This window comes from Psittacula echo (assembly GCF_963264785.1).
Source record: "Psittacula echo genome assembly, chromosome: 1".
NCBI classification, from domain to species: Eukaryota; Metazoa; Chordata; class Aves; order Psittaciformes; family Psittacidae; genus Psittacula; species Psittacula echo.
Window position 1 is genome coordinate 133,190,563 of NC_137735.1, and position 19,914 is coordinate 133,210,476.

Sequence of the window (19,914 nt, forward strand, 5' to 3'; positions counted from 1 at the left end):
ATGCAGGTCTCTTGGCCCTCTTCCTTGACTTCCTACGTGTTGGGATGCTCTGCTCTTGAGCTCGGAATAAGCAATTCTTGAATGTCAACCAACTATCCTGGGCCCCTTTACCTTCAAGCAGCCTTGCCCATGGGATTTCCCCTAGCAATTGCTTGAAAAGGCCAAAGTTTGCCCTGCTAAAGTCCAGGGTTGCAATTCTACTTGCTATTGTACTGGTCCTACCACACAAGATCCTGAATTCCACCATCTCGTGGTCGCTGCAACCAAGGCAGCCCTCAACCCTTACTGCTTCGACCAGACCCTCCTTGTTAGTGAGGATGAGATCCAGCAGCGCTCCTCTCCTGGTTGGCTCATCCACCATTTGGATGAGGAAGTTATCATCCATACACCGGAGGAACCTCCTGGACTGTGGCTGGGTTGCTGAGTAGTCCTTCCAGCAAACATCAGGGAAGTTAAAATCCCCCACGACGACCACGGCCTGTGACTGTGAGGCTGCTCTCAGCTGCCTGTAGAAGGCCTCATCAACTTCCTCACCCTGATCTGGTGGCCTGTAACAGACACCCACAACAGTATCGCCCCTGCCAGCCTGCCCCTTAATTCTCACCCACAGACTCTCAACTCGCTCGTCCCCTGTCCCTGGACAGAACTCAGTACATTGCAGCTGCTCTCGCACATAAAGAGCAACCCCACCACCCCGCCTGGCTGGCCTGTCTTTCCTGAAAAGGACATAGCCCTCCATGAGTATATTCCAGTCATGTGAGCTGTCCCACCACGTCTCTGTAATTGCCACCAAATCATAATCCCCATGGTGACGGCGGGAGATTTAAAAGCGGCTGAAAATCGATACTAGCAGTCAGTCAGCTGATCGGAGCTAGGCCAGCTAGAACCGGAGCCGTCGCACTTCAGAGACCACAAGGTTCAGCAAACATTAGGAAAATCAGAGGGGATAGCGCAGAGACATCGCGATTCCCGACATCTCCCGATCCCCGTAGCCCCAGCAGCCCTTGTGAGAAAGCGGGTGGTAGAATTAAGTTTGCTGGGACATGCTTTAGCCAGAAAACTAAGATTTGCATCTCTGAAATTGCTTGCCTCAGTCACAACTCATGGCGTCTATAGGTGATAATCTCTCCTTTTATCTCATATTCTTCTCATTGGCAGATTTGGGGTCCAGTTTTTTTTTTCCTTTAGTGAACTGAAATGTGAAATAATCAATGTACAAGCATGATGTTAAAGGCAGACTAATATTCCTTAGGCAGGTTTTGGTTTTTTATTCTCTTTACTCAAAACAGTTTGTTTATAACATCTTTGGAATAAAGGCAATTTCTGAAAGCAAGGCATGACTTTAACTGAATCCATACTGTAGAAGCCTGTCAGCTTCATGGGCCCCAGTCTTGTGGCAGATACCCAAGGAAAATGGGCAGAAAAGGGAAAACAGTGTTTTCTGATTTTCTGTGAAATGCAGGCAAAAGCTGCTTCTAAAACTGCTGAGTGAAACTCAGTGTCATGTTATCTCATGAGAAAGTCAGTTTCTGTTAGATCTGCAGTTTTGGAAACTATGATTTCCTTTGTTGTCCTGCTACAATTTTGACCAAAATTAAGTGTGAAAAAAAAATTAATCCTCGAAACCAGACACTGTTTTTCATCTAGCTCTAAGTGTCACTTCAGTAGGCTTATGTCACTGTAAAATTTAATTGGGTCTCTTGGGAGGAGAATAGAAGAGCAGAACAGAGTCTATTAAAATTAACAAGAAAGCTCACCTGGAACTAGACTAATGTAAGAATTCAAAAAAAAAAAAGAAAAAAAAAAAAAAGGAAAACATTATAATAAGCATAAAAGGAGTGATTTTTTTTATGACAATTTAATTTGCAGGGTTCTCTGTGTTCTGTTATTGTTGTTATATAAATCAAAATAAATCATTCCTGGGGTATCTAAGATAAAATAGAAACAGTAGTGAATCTGACAATAAGTCTGTTTCCAAAATATAATCCTGTATTTTTCCCATAAAATTAACAAATATATAAATACAGGGCAATGTGGATAAGTAAAAGGGAATGGCTCTGGCATGAACCTTTATGTGTGTGCAGTTGCTACCTGAAGTGGGAAGCATGGGATTCTCTGTCTTCACTTGGAGTTCTTGCCAAACCAAATTTTGCTGCAGTGTTTTTTGCTTCCACCACCGATAGTTCAGGATTTTCTCTCCTTGCTTGTTTTGGCTCAGGCCAGTGTAATGTCTTGGAGTGTCAGTCACTTTTTGTCAATTAGTCATTTGTTTGAAATCCGAAGATTGAATAAGAATACTCTTAATATACTTCTTGATGTGGAGTAATTGAATTTACTCTGTCCTATCATATGCCATTGTAAATCCAGTATAAAGTAGTTAAAACTACCAAAATTATTCCACTGTAAGTAAGTGAGGTTAATTTGCTATTTTAGGCAATGTCTGTAATCAGGTTTTCAAGAGACAGAAGAAACTTAGCAGAACTACTGCTTATTTTGTGTCAGGCACCCAGTAAGTTATACCATGCTGAAAGTCTTGCCTGTGAACTGCTGTACTAACTCATGTAATTGAATCTAGAGTTCTTGGTAATCTTTGATAATGGCGAAAGTTCAGTCTTTCCCCATTTTGAGCAGTCTTGCTTAGCTGTGTAACTGAACCATCTTTCTAACTTTTTAGTTAATTAATTGTTAGAGCTTGTTGTTTTGTTGGGGTGGGGTTTTTTTTTGTGGTTTTTTTTACTGTGTTTCCAACATTTATTTATTTATTAGATAATAAATTCATCATATGTAGAGTACTAGATCCCTTATTTTCCCTTGGTAGAAGTGGTTTTATTACCAAAAAAAACCCCAACAAAATTCGTAAGTTACAGCTGACTGTTACACAAATTCAACTTTTATAAACCTTTATCCTCTGGCATTTCCTGAGCTGATGTGTCAGTGTTCTGAGGATTCACATCTGGCTTTGCTGGTCACGTAAGCTTACAGCCCATGCAACTTTCAATATTTACTGTCTGGCTTAAGCTTTATAAAACAGCTGGATGGGAGAACTGAGAACTACTCTAATGTCACCTTTGTCTGTTCAAATGACAATTAGAGTCCTCAATAAAAGATAATCATTAAAATGAAATTTAAAACCCCAAAAGAATGTAATGATTTTAATGTTGTAATGAAAGCCTTTTATCTCATTTCTAGGCATAAATTGACTGAATTAACTATGAATTATTTCACCTGCAGTTAGAAAGTATAATATGTGTGGAAATTTCATATGCAAAACTATATTTTCACTGCAGAAAACTATAGATCTTTGGAAATTATTAAAGCAATATATATGAGGAAGGATACAAGAAATAGTGATCTTGAAGGTGCTTAATCCAGCAGATATTTTCAAAGGTTGTTTGGCACAGGCATATATATGGCACTACCCTCTACATAAGATGCAATGCTGCTCAGTGCTTTCCTTTATCACCCAGAGAGCGAATTTATTCCTTATGATACAGTTGTATCACCAGCCTAGTGACTAGAATACCAACACAAAATATCTGAGCCCTGTTTTCAGTTTTCTGTCTTTCTGGAAGCGCATAGAAAAACTATTTCCCACCTCCTAGCAGGGAGCCCAAAACACTAGGCCTTTCTGGGTTTCAGTGGTAGCTTCATTTTCTGAAGCTGTGGCTGTGTTCAATCTCAGTACACTAAAAAGAGATCATGAGTTATATGTCTTTATAGCTTTGTGGTTTGGATTCTCACACAGGTTTTTAATTCCTATGATGAGGACTGTTTATACATTTTACAAGAAATACTAATTAGTAAAAATGCTTTTCAAATCCAAGTCCTTGGACCATATACAGAAACGTAGGTGTCCTCTCTTTGGAGGAGTGACCACAAGGCAGCATGCTGCTTGTGGCTTTTGCTAAATGTCATGAGTGCTAGCATCTCTATAGCCAAAATGCTGACAACAGCTCATATACAAAATTTTCAGCAAAAAAGTCAATGGAAGGAAGCATTCAGAAAATAAATATGTTTTTAAGACTGAAGAGACAGGAGGGCATTGTAACTTTATTTCCAAGCACAGAAAGCAGCATAAAACATTGTGGCTTAGAGCCAGGGCTGTGAGAAAGAGATGACAGGAGCAATTAGGGATTAGAGATGGCTCAAGCTGCAAAAATTGGATCTGGATTAAGACTTCAGGGACCCCAGAACTGGTTTGAAGTTGCTCACATATGTGTCTGTGGTTTTTGGCTTGAGACATTTTTTAGTTAGAAGACAGGATAAAAGGACAACTGTAACAGCGATAAAAAAGTGTAGGATGAAATGAAGAAATGGAAGCAGTGACAGCAAACATGAAAAAAGACTGTTACTTTGGTATGAATGAGGACATGGACTACTGAGGGGAGATAGGAGTGGGGAGTTAAAAAAAAAATAACAAAAAGGATAGCTGCACTTCTGTAGATGATCTGCAGAGCTATGAGAAGTGCTAAGGCCCAGAAATAAAGTCATTTGAGAGCTGAGATATATGGTATTAATATGATAAAGACAGTGTTTGTTTGCTGCCTACTTGATTACCAACCTACCCGATTACCAGCCTACCCAGCTGATTTTACCATGGATTTAACCTCTGTTATTAGTACTCATAAGCAATAGATAAGAGTGACTGGAACCCAAAAAGCCCTGAGAAAATTCAATAAAGGTGTGGGTTTGATGGGAAAAAGCAAGTAATGAAATGGCAAAATTGAGAGTCTAGATGTAAAATGAACCTGAAGGCAAAAAATCACTAATGTTAGATTGGCTGTTCTTTAGAAGCAGAGATTTCAACTGTCCATTTGAATGTGAAGCTCTGATTAAAGTTATTTGTTGAATCATAACATGTAAACAAATAAAAGTGACACTCAGTTTAAGCTCAATATTTGTGTAAGATAAAGATGTTTATAGAAAAGTGGCAGTGGAAAAAGAGTGATGTTTAGTGGCTGATAAAGTGTTACCTTCCACCTTGTTCCACAGGGAGGCATAACGGAGGTCCTGCATTCATTGTGAGCAATGATTTAATCTACATTTCCTTAAAAAGGATTCTGCTCAAATCCTTTTCATAATTTCTATCATAGCTTTGAAAGTGAGATTTAAGAGCTCTGAACCTGCAGATATTGAGATTATTTTAAGTTTATGTTTTGGTTTTTTTTTTTAAACGTATTTAAACTAAAAATTTTTTTGATTTAAACCCTAGTTGTAGGCATTGGAATAACTTGCAAAGATCTCTCTCTGTTCAAGGACAAATGAACTGTAGGTGTGCAGGTCTGAGCTGAAAATTAGTTCTTCAGTATTGTGATTCTTGAGCTTTCATTTCATTTACTTCTTTGTTTTCTCATATGTTTTTACTGAAAAAAAAAACCAAACCAACAACAAATCCCCTATAAATCAGTGATGGAGGTTTTTTCATGTTTCATATACTGTGAGATAATCCATTGGAGGAAACACACAGAAAGAAAAGAACTGCCACTGTCATACTGCCTAGAATGCTGGATGGTAATGTTTGAGGTAGAGATGCCTGGAAGCATGAGCAGCTTCTTCCCATGTCACTCACGGTTTTTATTGACATTTACAGAAATGCACGGGTCATGTTTAATAAGGACTTTGTGGTGTTTACACTTTCTTCACTGGGTTAGGTACATCTTATCTTTTAAAATATGCTTTTCAAAATTTTTGTTGCAAATCAGGGCACATTTTGTGGACTGGCACATTAGGAAAGAAATTGCAACAATATGAGGGAAAGTAGGAATTTTCCTGATGAAGTAATTTAGGACTCTACTTCTTTTCCAACTATATCTTTTCCCAAAAATGCATTGATAGTATTATTACGAAAGAACATGAATACTCCAGCAAAATCCATACCTTCCTTTAAGTCGGTGGGATTTTCACCATTGACCTAAAATTTGTGCAGGATTTTCTTCTAGGTCATTGGTATTAAAGACAGAAATAGTACTCTAACTGGTTACTTCAGCTGTAGAATGACTCAAGGCCCCTGCTGATTGCCTCATGCTGACATTACTGTGAGAACCAGAACTGAGAAGACTGTGGCTTTACACATGAAGCTCTGGATAATGTTTCATCTTTTTACTTAAGCATTTATGAATGCATGAGCTGGCCCATTATAAATAAAATTATGTATTTTGAAATATAGGGAGGGTTTTGTGGAAAAAAAAAGCCTTTGCATTATTGTACTTTGGTTGGGGATTTCAGAGTGAACATGTGAAGGTGGAAATATTACCAACAGGAAATCCTCAAGCAGCTGTCTGAATTACATGGTTAATTTGAGTCATCCAGAACACAAAACAAATTACAATGAAGTTCAGAAGTAGCAAAGTGTTGCTAGACAATTATCAAATTCCTCTGTTTATAGTCAAGTTCCATACAGGAATAAGAAATGACACTTAACAAATTATAAATATTAGTATTTTGTAAAATGACATTTTGTGTGACCTTCCTTTAATGGTACTTTTTATCTCAGTTCAGAACTCTGAAAGCTGAACTCCCTGCATTGTAAGGATTGCTTATTGAATTTTCGTCTTAAAAGTTAATTCATAATGTCTTTAGCATTGGAACAAGCCCTCGGAGTAGTAGGTCTTAATTTATATTTTAAAGGGATTGCTGAGGTAAAGATGGGAATCCAGCCTTACTGACTGTTAGGTTGATCTTGTTTCCAGCTCCTAGTGGGAGAGTCTCAGGACTCTTCCATCAGTGCTCTGAACATCTGATGTTCATGTCTGAAGTTAATAAATATTAGATAATCACCTATGTGGGTGACAAGAGTAATTAGCTTCAAGAGCAAGACCAGTACTGAATGGAGATGAAAGCTGTAGGCTTGGACAACCTGGGCACTTCTTAAAGTTTGTCAACTGCCTTATAGTCTGCAGAGCACCTCTCCAAGCTTTTGAATATCCCTGTGTGCATCCAGCCCACCTGAACAGCAAGATTGTTCCCATCATGCCTATTTGAAGAAATCACCTGCTGAATGAAGGATTTCTTGAGCCTTTTTTGATAAATTTTGAGCTTCCTGTGAGATTCAAGAGTCAGAATTGAACAGGTTATTTCTGAAGGCAAAAGCCCCCAGCATTTCAGGATTAAATTTCAGAAATATTTTGGAGTCTCATTTTTCATGTTTGAAAACTAAAAATGTGCAGGAAATGCAGGTGGTATAGCAAGAAGAGTTTGGAGAGGATTCTGTGGACCTCTTGGAAGGATAAATTGCTTTATTAATTCAATAAAAACATTGTAGTGATCATTTTCATCACTAGAATTCTTATTGAGAGCTGCCACAAAGTAGTAGCAGCAGATAATCTATCACATGTTGCAGATTTTGAAACAATCTCTTTCAGCCATTATAACATAAGTCTTTACAGTAGTGGCCTTGCTATGTGAATATTAAGTTCACCTGCTTCCTTTAAATACGGTATTTTGACACAGACAAATTGTTGTAAAATCTGATCTATAGATAGAGATCACTGTCCAGGCACACCACTAAGCTGTGTATCTGTAGATGTATAAGAAGGAATGCTCTACAGAATGACTCTATGGCCTTGTTTAAGTCATTTAATGCTTTAGTTATTAAATTCAGGCAAGTAATTTAAAAAAAACACAAACAAAACCAAAGCTACACAATGATACATAAATGCCAACCTAATTACTTTTTCTCTAGTATGACTGAGTACAGAGTAGATGTACAATTGATTACAGTTGAAATAGTAACTTCTTCTGGATAAATAAGGTCTTTCTAATATCATGTATTAATTTTACGCATTATTACTATTAATAAAGAAAACGTTTTGCTACAATTATATAATTGTAACTTATTAATTTGCTTGATAAATATTATGCAGCCAGGATGTGATATGTGTACTGAAATCTATCATGGTAGATAACTATTTTTTTCCAAATTATACCCCACATCTCTTTCTTTTTTAATTGAAGCATCACAAATATTTTTTGAAAAGACTGATATGTACTTGAATGTGGCACAGCAATATTTAGTCTAATCAGCTTAGGAGCTATTTTAGAATATAATTCCAATTTGTTTTCATACTTTGGTTATGATGGAAAACTGAAATATGCAGCCATATATTTCTATTAGATGCATGAATTTGTCTCTTTGTTGTCCAATTATTTAAAAAATGAGTAATAACGATTAAAAATACAGTTACTAGCTGCAAGCTTGTTTGATAAATCCATTAGAAAGGGTGCATTTGCCTACTTGTGATACTTGCAGTGTCATATCCTTTTGGCTTTGAAACGAGCCTGGAACCACAATCCTGCTGAAACAGGACAACCTTTGCAGACAAAATGGCTTGTGAAAGGACAGGAAATTAATTTGACCGTGAAACAGTGATGTAAAAACATCAACCAGACGAAGAAAAATTTTCTCCAGCATGGAGAAATGTATAATTCAACTGCACAACTTGATGTTATCATCTGACAGAGAATTGATCTTTAACGTAGAAGATTAGACAGCAAATCAGCTAAACCCATCTGTTATGACATTTGGTTTCCTTAAGATCCATATTCTCTGCAAGTTCATAGAACTGGCTCAAGTTACCAGGAATGAACTACATTATGAGTAACAGACAAATATTGTTTTAATCACTGGAACGTTCAAACAAAACTAATTTTAGAACTTTATTAACATACTTACTGCTGGCAACTAATACTTTTAAGGTAATTATTAAAATTAGTCTTGTGAACAACAACAATTACCAACAGATGGGTATTTACTTGCAAAAATATTGTGTTGGGAGCTTTTTGGGACACTGTAGAAGTGCTGCTGTTGTAGTGTACTCAGTTTTGTACTACTTTGTATATATCTGATGCAATATCTGTGCTATTAATTTGCAATTACAAAAATTGCATAAGAAATAAAAAGAGACTTTCAAGTTATGTGAATGAGTCATTTCAAAACCCACTATTTTTCTGAATTTGGTTCAAGACAGCCCACACCATGATGAATGCAGAACATATCAACATCTGTAAAAGATCTTGAGTCCAATGAATTTGTTAGTCTAAAACATTCGTCTGTCTGTAGAGAATACTGATCTTTGATTTCCAAAACTGAGCTTTTTTTTTTTCTTCTTTAACTATGAAGTATAAAAAGAGAAAGTTCAAGGAGGATTCAACACTTCCATAATAGGATTTATCCTTTACAATGGGATTTCTCCTTTTTTTTTTTTTTTTTTCATGTGCATCTTTTTCCCTGTGACTTGATATTCTGGGAGTTCTTTGCAGAAAGCCAATTGGGTTTTAATCCTTCAAACATGTATTAACATGTTTAACAATGTGTACATGGGTGGTCACTCAGTTTTATAAAACTCAGTGAATGAAAAAACGAACCCAGCACATCTCTTGAGCTTCAAAGATATAGCAGAGGAACAATGTCTTACTAAACAGAAGCTCTTAAACGTTGCAGATTCTTTGCCTGCATGTGGGTAAACCAGCATAAGGTCTAACGCCTGTTTTGATTTCTTGGATATTGTAAGTGTGAAGAGGAAAAAATTATTTTGTAAAAGACATGACATTGGCAATTTCACCAAAGAGCTCCAGATACCAAGATTTTAACTGCAATGTAGAGTTCAAACATGACATCCTAAGCCAGACTCAGTGTTAAACATATGAAACAGCCCTTCTTCTCTGGGTCTGCAGATGAAAGAGGCATGAACAGCACGGAGGTAGCAGCTGAGACGTCAACATGCATACAGGGACAGGGTGAGGGTTACCGTGGCACAGTGAACACCATATGGAGTGGCATCCAGTGCCAGCGGTGGGATTCCCAGTTTCCTCACCAGCACAACATTACTCCTGAGAACTTCAAGTGCAAGTGAGTAGATGCATGTGGGTGTTGCTGCAGTGGTAAAAGAGCTTAAAAAAAGAGTCTGCAAAGGTTTAGAAATTCATGCCATCAAAGTAGACTACAGGATCCCTGTCCTTTCTCTGTGACCTAATGCTTTCACTCTGCTTGCTGATGCTGAAAACCATTTGAACATGGGAAAATCGGTTATTCAGATCTCAAAATATTAGTTCTAAATGAACTTGTGTGAAACTGTAGAAGGTTTTTTTATGAACTTTATCTTCAAGTGTATATTCACTATATTTTAATTGATTGTGAAGTGTATGAATGTTCTCCAAACTGGACCTGAATCCCAGTAGTGCTGGTACACACTATTGTTTTTCTTTTATGGCAGTAAGTCACTTGTTCTCAGTTTCATTACTAACTTTAACTTAATATGTCCTAAATGCTACCTAAGTGTAATCTCCTTGGCAACACTTGATGTTATCTATCTTTTCAATTCTTTTTCTGGCTCATTACTAAAGGTACTTACATGAATACGACTGCTTTTACCCGAAGGACCACTAATCATCTAACCTTTCTATACAGTACATAAACTCCCAGGAAGTGAATAATCTATTTCTTTTATGTAGTTTTTTTAGTCATGCTCTTTCAGTCCTTTTTTTCATTGAGCATAGAGGAAACCTAGCTGACCAGCATGGACACAATGCCTGGTTTGTGCTAAATGTCTTTATCGATGGCTAAATATCAGTTTGGGCTTGTGCTGGAGTTTAATGGTGCCAAACTTTCAAAATAAAAAAAATATTCCAGTCTGAGTTCAAATTATCACCCTAGCAATAGCCTTTTTGGGCAAAACAGGTTTGTTGTCTTAACTCTTTCACTGTTATTGTTCAGTTTATCAATCAAATACTGTGCATTTTACACATGTACTGAAAATGTAACAATAATCATTGTAATGGCAAATAGGACTGATCCTGGACCTCCTCTGTCAGTCTCAGAACCACCTTGAATTTACTGCGAAGTTAGTGCTTAAGCCTGATCCCACAGGTTTTTCTCACACAAAACACCACTTAAAATTGTGCTGTACCTGGGTAACACTGAAGGATTAGGCCCTAAAATCATACAATGTTCCTATCAGTGTAGAGAGGTTAATATTAGTACTGTTTATTCAGCCAATGCTACATAAGTAAAATCAACAGAACCACTGGTATGACTGTTCAAAACTCACATGAGTAAGAATTACAGTATTAGGCTCATTTTTTTTTCATAGTCTGTTATCAGTAAGTGCTGCAGATGGAAAAAAGAATGAAATATGGAGATGCACAGAACCTGGCAACAACTGTCAGGGGATGGGAAAATAAAACTTACAGTTAAGAGGTTTGACTATTTCATGTGAGCTGCAAGAGACATTTAAAGATGTTCCCTTGTGACTGACTTTTACTTTAAAGGTAACAGCTGTATAGAATTTCTACAGACATTTTTTTTCTGTTCCAAGATTCAGTCTCTTAAATGAATTGCTGACAGTCTACAGGACTCCATTTCTCTAAACTCAGCAGAGCCATTCAAAGTAGAGGGAATCTTAAGCACTTTGGTAATGTTTGTATTTAAAAGCACTTGTAATGGATTGCAGGTGTATCCAATGTCAGCTTGCATGCAAATTTTGACAGAGAATCCTGAATAAAAATAGCTATATTGAAAATACTTTTAATCTTCAAATGAAATATTCTATCCAGTCAAAACATAGGTCCACTGAAAATTAATTCCCATAACCATATTCTTATTACATTCAGTTCTTTTTTTTGACACTGTGTTTTTACTGGTTCCTCATCTCCTTGCACTGGACACTGATCAGTAATATTGGATCTTAAGGAGCCTATATAGTTGCTAATTCATGATAAAAAGCAATAGAATGCATCAGTGAGTTTAGTTATCCCTGTTGTGAGCTAACATATTTATTTTTATAGGGATTTAAGGGAGAACTACTGCAGAAATCCAGATGGATCTGAATCACCCTGGTGTTTTACCACTGACCCAAACATACGTATTGGCTATTGCTCCCAGATTCCTAAATGCGATGTATCAAACGAGCAAGGTAACAGAGGAAAGGTCGATAACGTGATTTTAAGTTAATGCTGTACTGTTCCAAATGGCGGATAGACAGGCTTGAAAAATAGAGAAGTTGGTCTCAGTACATCTGTATTACACCTGTGTAGTTCTGCTTTAGCTTAATTTGCATATTTGGGATTCATCATGGTGTAAATGAGATTCACTTCTCAGTTCATGTTTCGATTCCAACAGGGAAAGCTGCAGCAAAGATTTGTTATTGGAGCTGATTTTTAGACAAGGTAAATCAGTGTGCCATTTTATATTAACTGGAGATCCATTTTATAGTAACTGGAAATTGCTCCACTTTCTGACCTTTCTTAGTTTGAAAGCCCTTTTCCCAGAGCTAAGACAATTTCCTTGGTTTGCAGTCTATTTATAATTGCATATGAGGCCACCAAAAGCAATTTTTTAAATGTATTTTTTTCCATGTACTCCCTTGTCTATAAGATGTTGAGCTGAAAGAAAACCACATGGGACTTCACATATAACCTCTTAGATTCAAGCTGTTATCTCTGCTTGTAAAATCCACTCCAAGTCTTCAGGCAGATGTTTTTCCCATGAGGTCTTGGTAATACTCTAAGGAGTACTATTTCATCCTGAGAACTGATGTCAATCACAGCATAAACTGAGGTTAGGACATCAGACCTATGATCCTACATAAGGTTGCATTAAGATTTCCATCTTTAAATTCTAGCCTTTTTTTCCCTTAAAATTTGAAAAAGTTGCAGTTGCAAAAGTTATTCAGAGAAAGGATTAAACTTTGTCTTTCATTTTGTATTTTCTGTAAAGTATCAATTATCCAAAAGTAAAAATACTGATGAATATGAATATGAAATACTTTATGCAAAAAGTCTTTATAGTAGTGATAATTTTAAACAATCCTCTTGAAAAGTCTCAGAAAGGCTTATGATAAAAGCTTATGAATTAAACATGACTTCTGCTGGAGCGAACATGCAAGTTTCTGAATTACATTAAAATTAAAGTCATGTTGATTTTTTTGTTTTGCCAAAGTAGAATTTAGGTCTAGGATTATATACTCTTGCCAGTATCCAGAATCTACATAAAGGTAAGGTTTTTCAAACAAGCTGAGTGCCTGGTTTTCTAGGATGCAGGAATAGCAGGGCATTTTTGCTTTGTTTTGTATACAGCAGCTCCTGACAACTTTCAGAATGTTCTGTGTGGCTATTTTAAATTAACCATAAACTATTTATGAAAGAAATTTTTCCAGTTTATCCAAGTAAGACAAAGTTTAAAATGCTACTGTTTTGGGAATGAGGGCCTCAAGCAGGACATTATGTATCTAACTGTGAAAATTTTTTCCCATTTTCTTTCTGATTTGATTTATACAGTTGACTGATTTATACTGTATAGTGTTTGCTGAATATAACACTTGTCTTTAATTATTTGGATTACTGATGGAAATGAGGAGTTTTCTCTTCAAAGTTGCACAATCACCTTCCACTTCTTTTTGTCTCAACATCTTTTGTTCAGATTGTTATCGTGGCAATGGAAAGAGTTACATGGGGAACCTATCCAAGACAAGATTTGGGCTAACTTGCTCCACATGGGACAAGAATATTGAAGACTTACGTAGGTGTGTACATACGAAACACAAAGAGATGGTTCAGTGAGTCCTGAATAAATACTGCCTCCAGATGGCATCTCTTTTTATTTTGCAGTGATTCTAAAATAGCCCCTTATGCCCTGGAGCTTTCAGTATCTTTTTTTCTTTTCTTTTTTTTTTTTTTTCCCCTTTAAATATTACACAACATGTCTTTGTTCAGGCTAACCACTAATTGCAGGCTTTGGGATGCTTCTTAGTGTTTAGTTTACTGGCCTGGTTTACCAGGCCTTACTTTGTCCTTGAAAGTTTTGTTCTATGAGAGAATAGCGGGAATGAAGTAGGAAACAGTTATCTCATCGATCTGATCTCATAGCTCATGCTGCTTGAAGCAGGAGGTTGGACTTTAAACTACCTAAGTTCCCTTGCAGCATGAAATTGAATCTTGAGACTATGATCTAATGATACTGACATCAAATGACATTAAAGGAACTTGTAGTTTCTGTTGTTTATCATATTCAAGTAGTGGAAATGGCAAATTACTTTATTTGTTAATGTAAAAAATGAATCAGCAGTAAATACAAAAGAAGTTGTGAGTTTTCAAAACTTTTTTGATCGTGTGCTGTCTTTGCTGGTTCAGAATAGTAGATCAGTAAATGACAAGAACAAGGACTTCCACGTACTGCACAAAGAGATTCATCAAAAATTTTCTATGTATGAGATATTAGACACATTAGTGTCTCAGATGAAAAGAGTTTTTCCTTCATTTCCCTTTAGTTTCTGAGGTAGATGTGATTATTTCAGTATTACTTTTGGTAGTTGTTGAGTTAGTGCTCATGATCACCACAGTCACATTGCCCAACGTATTGCCCTCTGGAATTTGGCTGTCACAGGGCCAGAGGCAGAATACATATTCCAGCATGCTGTCCATGTAAGGAAGGAAGAGGTTTAAGATCATGCATTCTGAGAGCTTTAATAAGTCTTCAGTTAGCTGTGAATGAGACTGGATGCTTGATGCAATTGCATTCATACAGCCTTGAGCACAGATCAGCCTTTCTTCTCTTACTCTCACAAATTTTCCATCTGGGAACATCTTTCGCGAGTTACCTGTCTCACTGCAGCAGTTACTCTGGTTATGGGTGTGCTAGAGGCAGCATGTGTAGATGGTTATGAACTCAAAAAGGGAGTGCAGCTGTAACTTAGGAAGCTTGTAAGTGTCTATCTGATAAGTCAGAAATAAACAGATTTATCTGCTTCAGATTTTTACCCCAAATTTTCACCTTTAAAAGTGCCTCATGTAGGTTCGCAATTTAGGAGACCTATTGTTGCAGTTTGTCTGAGCCATTCATCTTTCTCCTTGCCTGCTGCTCAGTCTGCCTAACTTTCTTGTGTTTGTCTTTACTTTGCCTAAGATCCACCTTTCTTTGCAGATTCAGTGCTCCCTTGTACTAGCTGTAAATCTGAAGGAAGAAGGTACCTGTGGTCCCAGAGAGGCCTGTATATTTGCTGAGGGCAACACATACTCTCTTCTAATCACTGTAATGATCCCTGCTGAGAATGTTCAGGGATTTTAGTTTTAATGGCAGACCAATAAACCTCTCAGCTGTCCAGTGGACACAGAGCTTAAAATATCAACTAGAGGAAACTTGGACCCAGATCTAGCAAATATTTGGGTCTCGTCTTCCCTTTGATTTTAACCAGCCCTAAACCCTGACCTGTAGACTTCTCAATCAGCTAATATTACAATGTGGAGCAAGGCAACATTTAACCTTTGAAAATTTGGGCTATAGTGTAAAGCTTTTCAGCACTTTGAATTTTTTTCCCCTGTAGGCATATACAAATATTCAGAGAACCAGATGTCAGCAAACTGAAGAAAAACTATTGCCGCAATCCAGATGATGATTTTCATGGTCCCTGGTGTTACACAGATGATCCTCTCGTTCCCTGGGATTACTGCCCTATTTCTCGATGTGAGTACTTGGTATGCCTCAGGCATTGTCAACTGTGCAGTCCCAATGAAGCCATGGTGTCACATGCGTAGGCATACCTTTGTACTGTCACTTGTGACAACAGATAATGTGTGATTCTATCAAGAATCAATTGTGCATGACTGAGAAGGAACGGACAGAAGCTGCTTGTGTAATATATGAACAAGGGGTCATTTTCCTTGACCATCTTGGAGATTTCAAGGCTTATTTATGCAGCAGAATCATAAAAGGGCTATTACAGATGGTTAAACATTTTCCAACAGATCTATCTAGCTATTGAATGAGTGCTGGATGGAGACAAAGAATTGTCTAGTGGTCAGAAAGCTGGCTATGGCCTCAAGAAACCTAGAGACAGTTATCTTCTGTGCTACAAGCTTCACAGACTCTTTGTGTGATCTGTATTTGTTTGTAAAGTTAGGATAACTCACTACATATACGCTGAAGTGTATATGTGTTATATAGATAAGATTCTGCTTTTGGATGTTTATGGGATGATTTAATTGCTGGCAAGAACTAGGAACATCACGCCTCCAAAGTTGCATGTTAAATTCTAAATAGCTTAAATAAACAGAATTAAAGACCCTAGGGAATTCAGTAATAGACTGATGTCCAATGGAAAAGGATAGGTTTATGCTGAAAAATGTGCAAGTCCCATTTATGTTCTTTTTTTTTTCTTCAATTCTTATTTCTAAATCACTGTTCTGCATATCCTGAGAGAACAATTAAATGGTAAATCAGGCCTTTGAATGCATGTCTGTGATCTCTAGAGGTTAAACATAATGTTACATTCATTCCTAGCAGCAATCTGCTGTGTTTCCTCATAGTCTGAACTGCAGCATCTCTAAGAGGTGATACTTCAAGTCTCAGGTGATATTTTGGCATCTATATAAATAGCAAACAAACTGCAAAAGGTTATTTGTGTCAATGTAGATAAAGAACAACAGCTGAAGGAATATAAATTTTATTCATTATAAATAGTGAATATATAAGCTCATTATCTGCATCTATAAATTCTCAAGGAAATATCCACAGCAAACATTTATAGGTTATATGGCAATGGTATTATGATTTCTGGAATCAACCTCCAGAGCTGGAATATATCTGTTTTACAATTGTAACTCATATGGACAATTATTAAACTACTAGTAGCTTACTCAGGTACTGGTAACCAGCTTAACCAGTACAGAAAAATGCTAGCAGTTACCAAATGTGCTCACTTGATGCCTTTAGCTAGTCTCTTCAAACAGCACTCACTCTCTCTATATGTATATGCACATATATATAAATACATGTATACATATGCATACACATACACATATGCATATGTGTATACATACGCATGGAAATTTAGCTATGTATATAAATGTATACCTTTAGAGAGGGAGAGAGAGATTTACTTAATGGTGGAAATCTAATTGGATGAGATTGTTTCAATTTTGCCTGTGAAAATTTTTAGTAGATACACCTGTACCTCTAGCTTGTAATGCTGGGTCACTTTGCAGACTTTGCTGAAGGCAAGAACTTTGAACCAGGTCTAAGCAAGCTCATTGTAACTGTATTTTGACTTGGACTAGATGCAAGAACCAAACCATTTTCTGGGTAACACATTTTGATAAGGTTTTTGCTGATAGCAAGGGAAAAGGAATTTTGAAGTCTCAAAGGTTTTCAAGGAGATTAGGATTTTTCATTAAACCTGATTTATATTTAATTATGTGACTTCAGTGCTTCCTGAAAGCTTATAGAAAAGTTACAACTTCGTTTTTCAGCACTTGCAATGCTTCCTGAAAGCTTATAGAAAAGTTACAACTTCATTTTTCAGCACTTGCTCTTACAAATTAAATATATAAGTTGAACATAATGGATAGTCTGATGTATTCAGGATTCAGCCAAGAAGGAAAATATTTTAACCTCCTGTTGCAAAATATTTAATTATTTACTTCTACTGGTATGAAATTCCGCCTTTCTATTAATCCTTACTAAACTGTGCTTTTGCAGAGTAATAAAGGAATCACTGAAGTTTAAAACTTTGTGAAGTATTAAAATTTACAATGTCATTTGCTGTTCATTTTTATTTTGTTCCACTGTTAGATATGCTTTAATTTTATATTATGGCTATCTTATGTGTCTGCCTAGGTGAAGGGGATACAACTCCTACTACAACCAGCTTGGATGGTAAGTAAATCTGCAGAAGTACTGTACAGTGCATGTATTGTATCCTCTAAGACTAGTCATTTCTTTCATATTGGGAAATAAAAGAAATATCAGTTAAAGATTAAAACTAATACAGATTAAGGAAAATAGCTTTTACAAGAGGAAAATGTAGAATAGCTTTATTATACTCCTTTATGTATTCTCACTATCCTGTCTTGCCAGTGGTGAGATATGGTAACGATTTACAATGTTTTCTTTATAACTATGCCAATCTCAAAAAAACCCCCCACATTTAAATATATATATTTTATATTGCCAATGAATATTTATATAGACTGAATCAGCTTCACTGAAGTAGTTTGATGCTCTAGAAATAAATTTTGATAGTGCAGGAAAGTTAATCCATAATAAATATTGACCTTCTTGTGGTCCTTATGTGCAACTGTACAGGTTTCCTACCACTGTTTTTAGTAAAATGTGATCTCTGGACCTGCTTTCAGATACTGTCATTCCTTGTGCCTCAACAAAACATTTGAGAGTTGTAAATGGAATCCCAACACAAACTAACGAAGGATGGGTGGTTAGCTTGACATACAGGTAACTATAACTTCGATTAGAAAGACAATACGTGTACTAATATATTGGTTTTGAAGCTGTAGAACTGGCCATAATAAGCATGCTTCTTGATTGCAGTTAAATTATGTAAAAGCAGAAAAGAAGCATTCCTGGAACATCAGGTGATTTTATAGTATTCACTCTGCCAATGAAATATTTACATGTTCATTGTCATTAACTTACACACATGAGCTTGTGAAGCATTCATAGCATTCTGCTTTTTTGATTAGCTGCTGCAAACCTTTTCATAACATTGGCTTAGCATCCAGCACTAAACTGTTTACTTTAGAATCTGTTACCAAAAAAAAATTGAGTTTCATGTAAATATTTTCACTTCAACAACAGTGCATTTATTTGAGAAGTGTTGGATTCAGGATTTATATCCATGTCAAATTTAGCTTTCTGCTCATACCATTGCATACAATTTAAAGTAGGAGCTATAAGAAAATCCTTTTCATTCTGTAAACCAAAACCCTAACATGTACAGCTGGAAATGTGCATTACATTATGGCAGATCTTAAGTTACTACTGTGTAAAAGCCAGAACATAAATTACCATTTCCTATGTTCATTACTCTGATTCATAACTCATCAGCTGGAAGTGTTAATCATTAATATACCTCACGTATCTGCCCTGTATCTTCTATAATGAAAAAAAAAAAGTAAAAAAACTCCAAAGTTTTGTTTTTTTTTTTTTTTTTTTTTTGTCTGGTGATATAAACTAAGATATGGCTCAATTCTATTACTTTATGATTCCTCATCTTTTTTAAAACCCTGTTGTAATCAGATCTTAAATGGAAAAATGGAGTAAAGATAAACCTCTTGTTTTCTACACTGCTTCATTGCTAGAGAAATTCTGCGATCCTTCCCATTCTTGATGATCTTTACATCTTATGAGATCAAATCAGAGTTAGACCTTTCTGGAAGGGTAGTGGAAGATCCAGAAAGACATTTCTAAAAGACCATCACTCTATCCCTAGACTAAATAACCAATCAGGTGGGCTGAATCATTCCTGGAAAAGTTTATCTGTGCACTTGCTTTTAAAGCAGCCTTGCTGTTTGAGGAACTTTTAGACAGGAAAGATGAATTACATCTGGGTGTCTAGAAATTAAATAACTTACATTAAGGCAGTTGAACCTGGATTTTGTGCTATGCAACAAAATTCCATGAAGCAGAAGTATGCTTAAATGATTGCAGATTCTTCTCTGAAAAGGGGATTCCTGGAATACTCCAGCAGCAAAATACATTTTTAAGTATTACATGTGAGCATAAAAATGTAGTTTTATTTTTGTATTGTTAGCAAGGAAGCAAATAGAATATTGTCTGAAACAAAAACCTAATGTCTTCAAGAGTTTTGCAAAAATCTAACTGCACACCTCAAAATGGAATTGCCGTGTCTGAATGGTAAATGCTTAGTGCAACATAGGAACTTGTATTCATATTTGGTAACCAAGGCCTACTTGTAAATATTAAATCAATCAATGACAAAATTTCTTATATATTCAATCCAGATCCTTTTATCAGGTGAATTTAAGTGTATTTCAATGAATTTCATCTATTTCATTGAATCAGTTCCGGATTTGTCCCATGTTTAAATAGTAAGTTTAACCTTCTCATGTGTAGTAGTCAATCTTCTAAAGCAGAGGATACAATCTTATAAATTCATCTTAATAATT

The 19,914-nt window shown here is 36.2% G+C and overlaps 1 protein-coding gene across 1 annotated transcript in view; it reads left to right on the forward strand.

Moving 5' to 3' along the window:
• The window catches only part of HGF (hepatocyte growth factor), a gene marked incomplete at both ends in the record, with an annotated part of 60,983 nt that overhangs the window by 34,019 nt on the left and 7,050 nt on the right, over positions 1 to 19,914 (forward strand). Inside the window, 6 exons of the mRNA XM_080619375.1 lie at positions 9,673 to 9,847; positions 11,782 to 11,909; positions 13,415 to 13,517; positions 15,315 to 15,454; positions 17,606 to 17,644; positions 18,124 to 18,220. Of these exons, the coding sequence (XP_080475501.1) occupies positions 9,673 to 9,847; positions 11,782 to 11,909; positions 13,415 to 13,517; positions 15,315 to 15,454; positions 17,606 to 17,644; positions 18,124 to 18,220 (682 nt within the window). The remainder of the gene's footprint in view (positions 1 to 9,672; positions 9,848 to 11,781; positions 11,910 to 13,414; positions 13,518 to 15,314; positions 15,455 to 17,605; positions 17,645 to 18,123; positions 18,221 to 19,914) is intronic.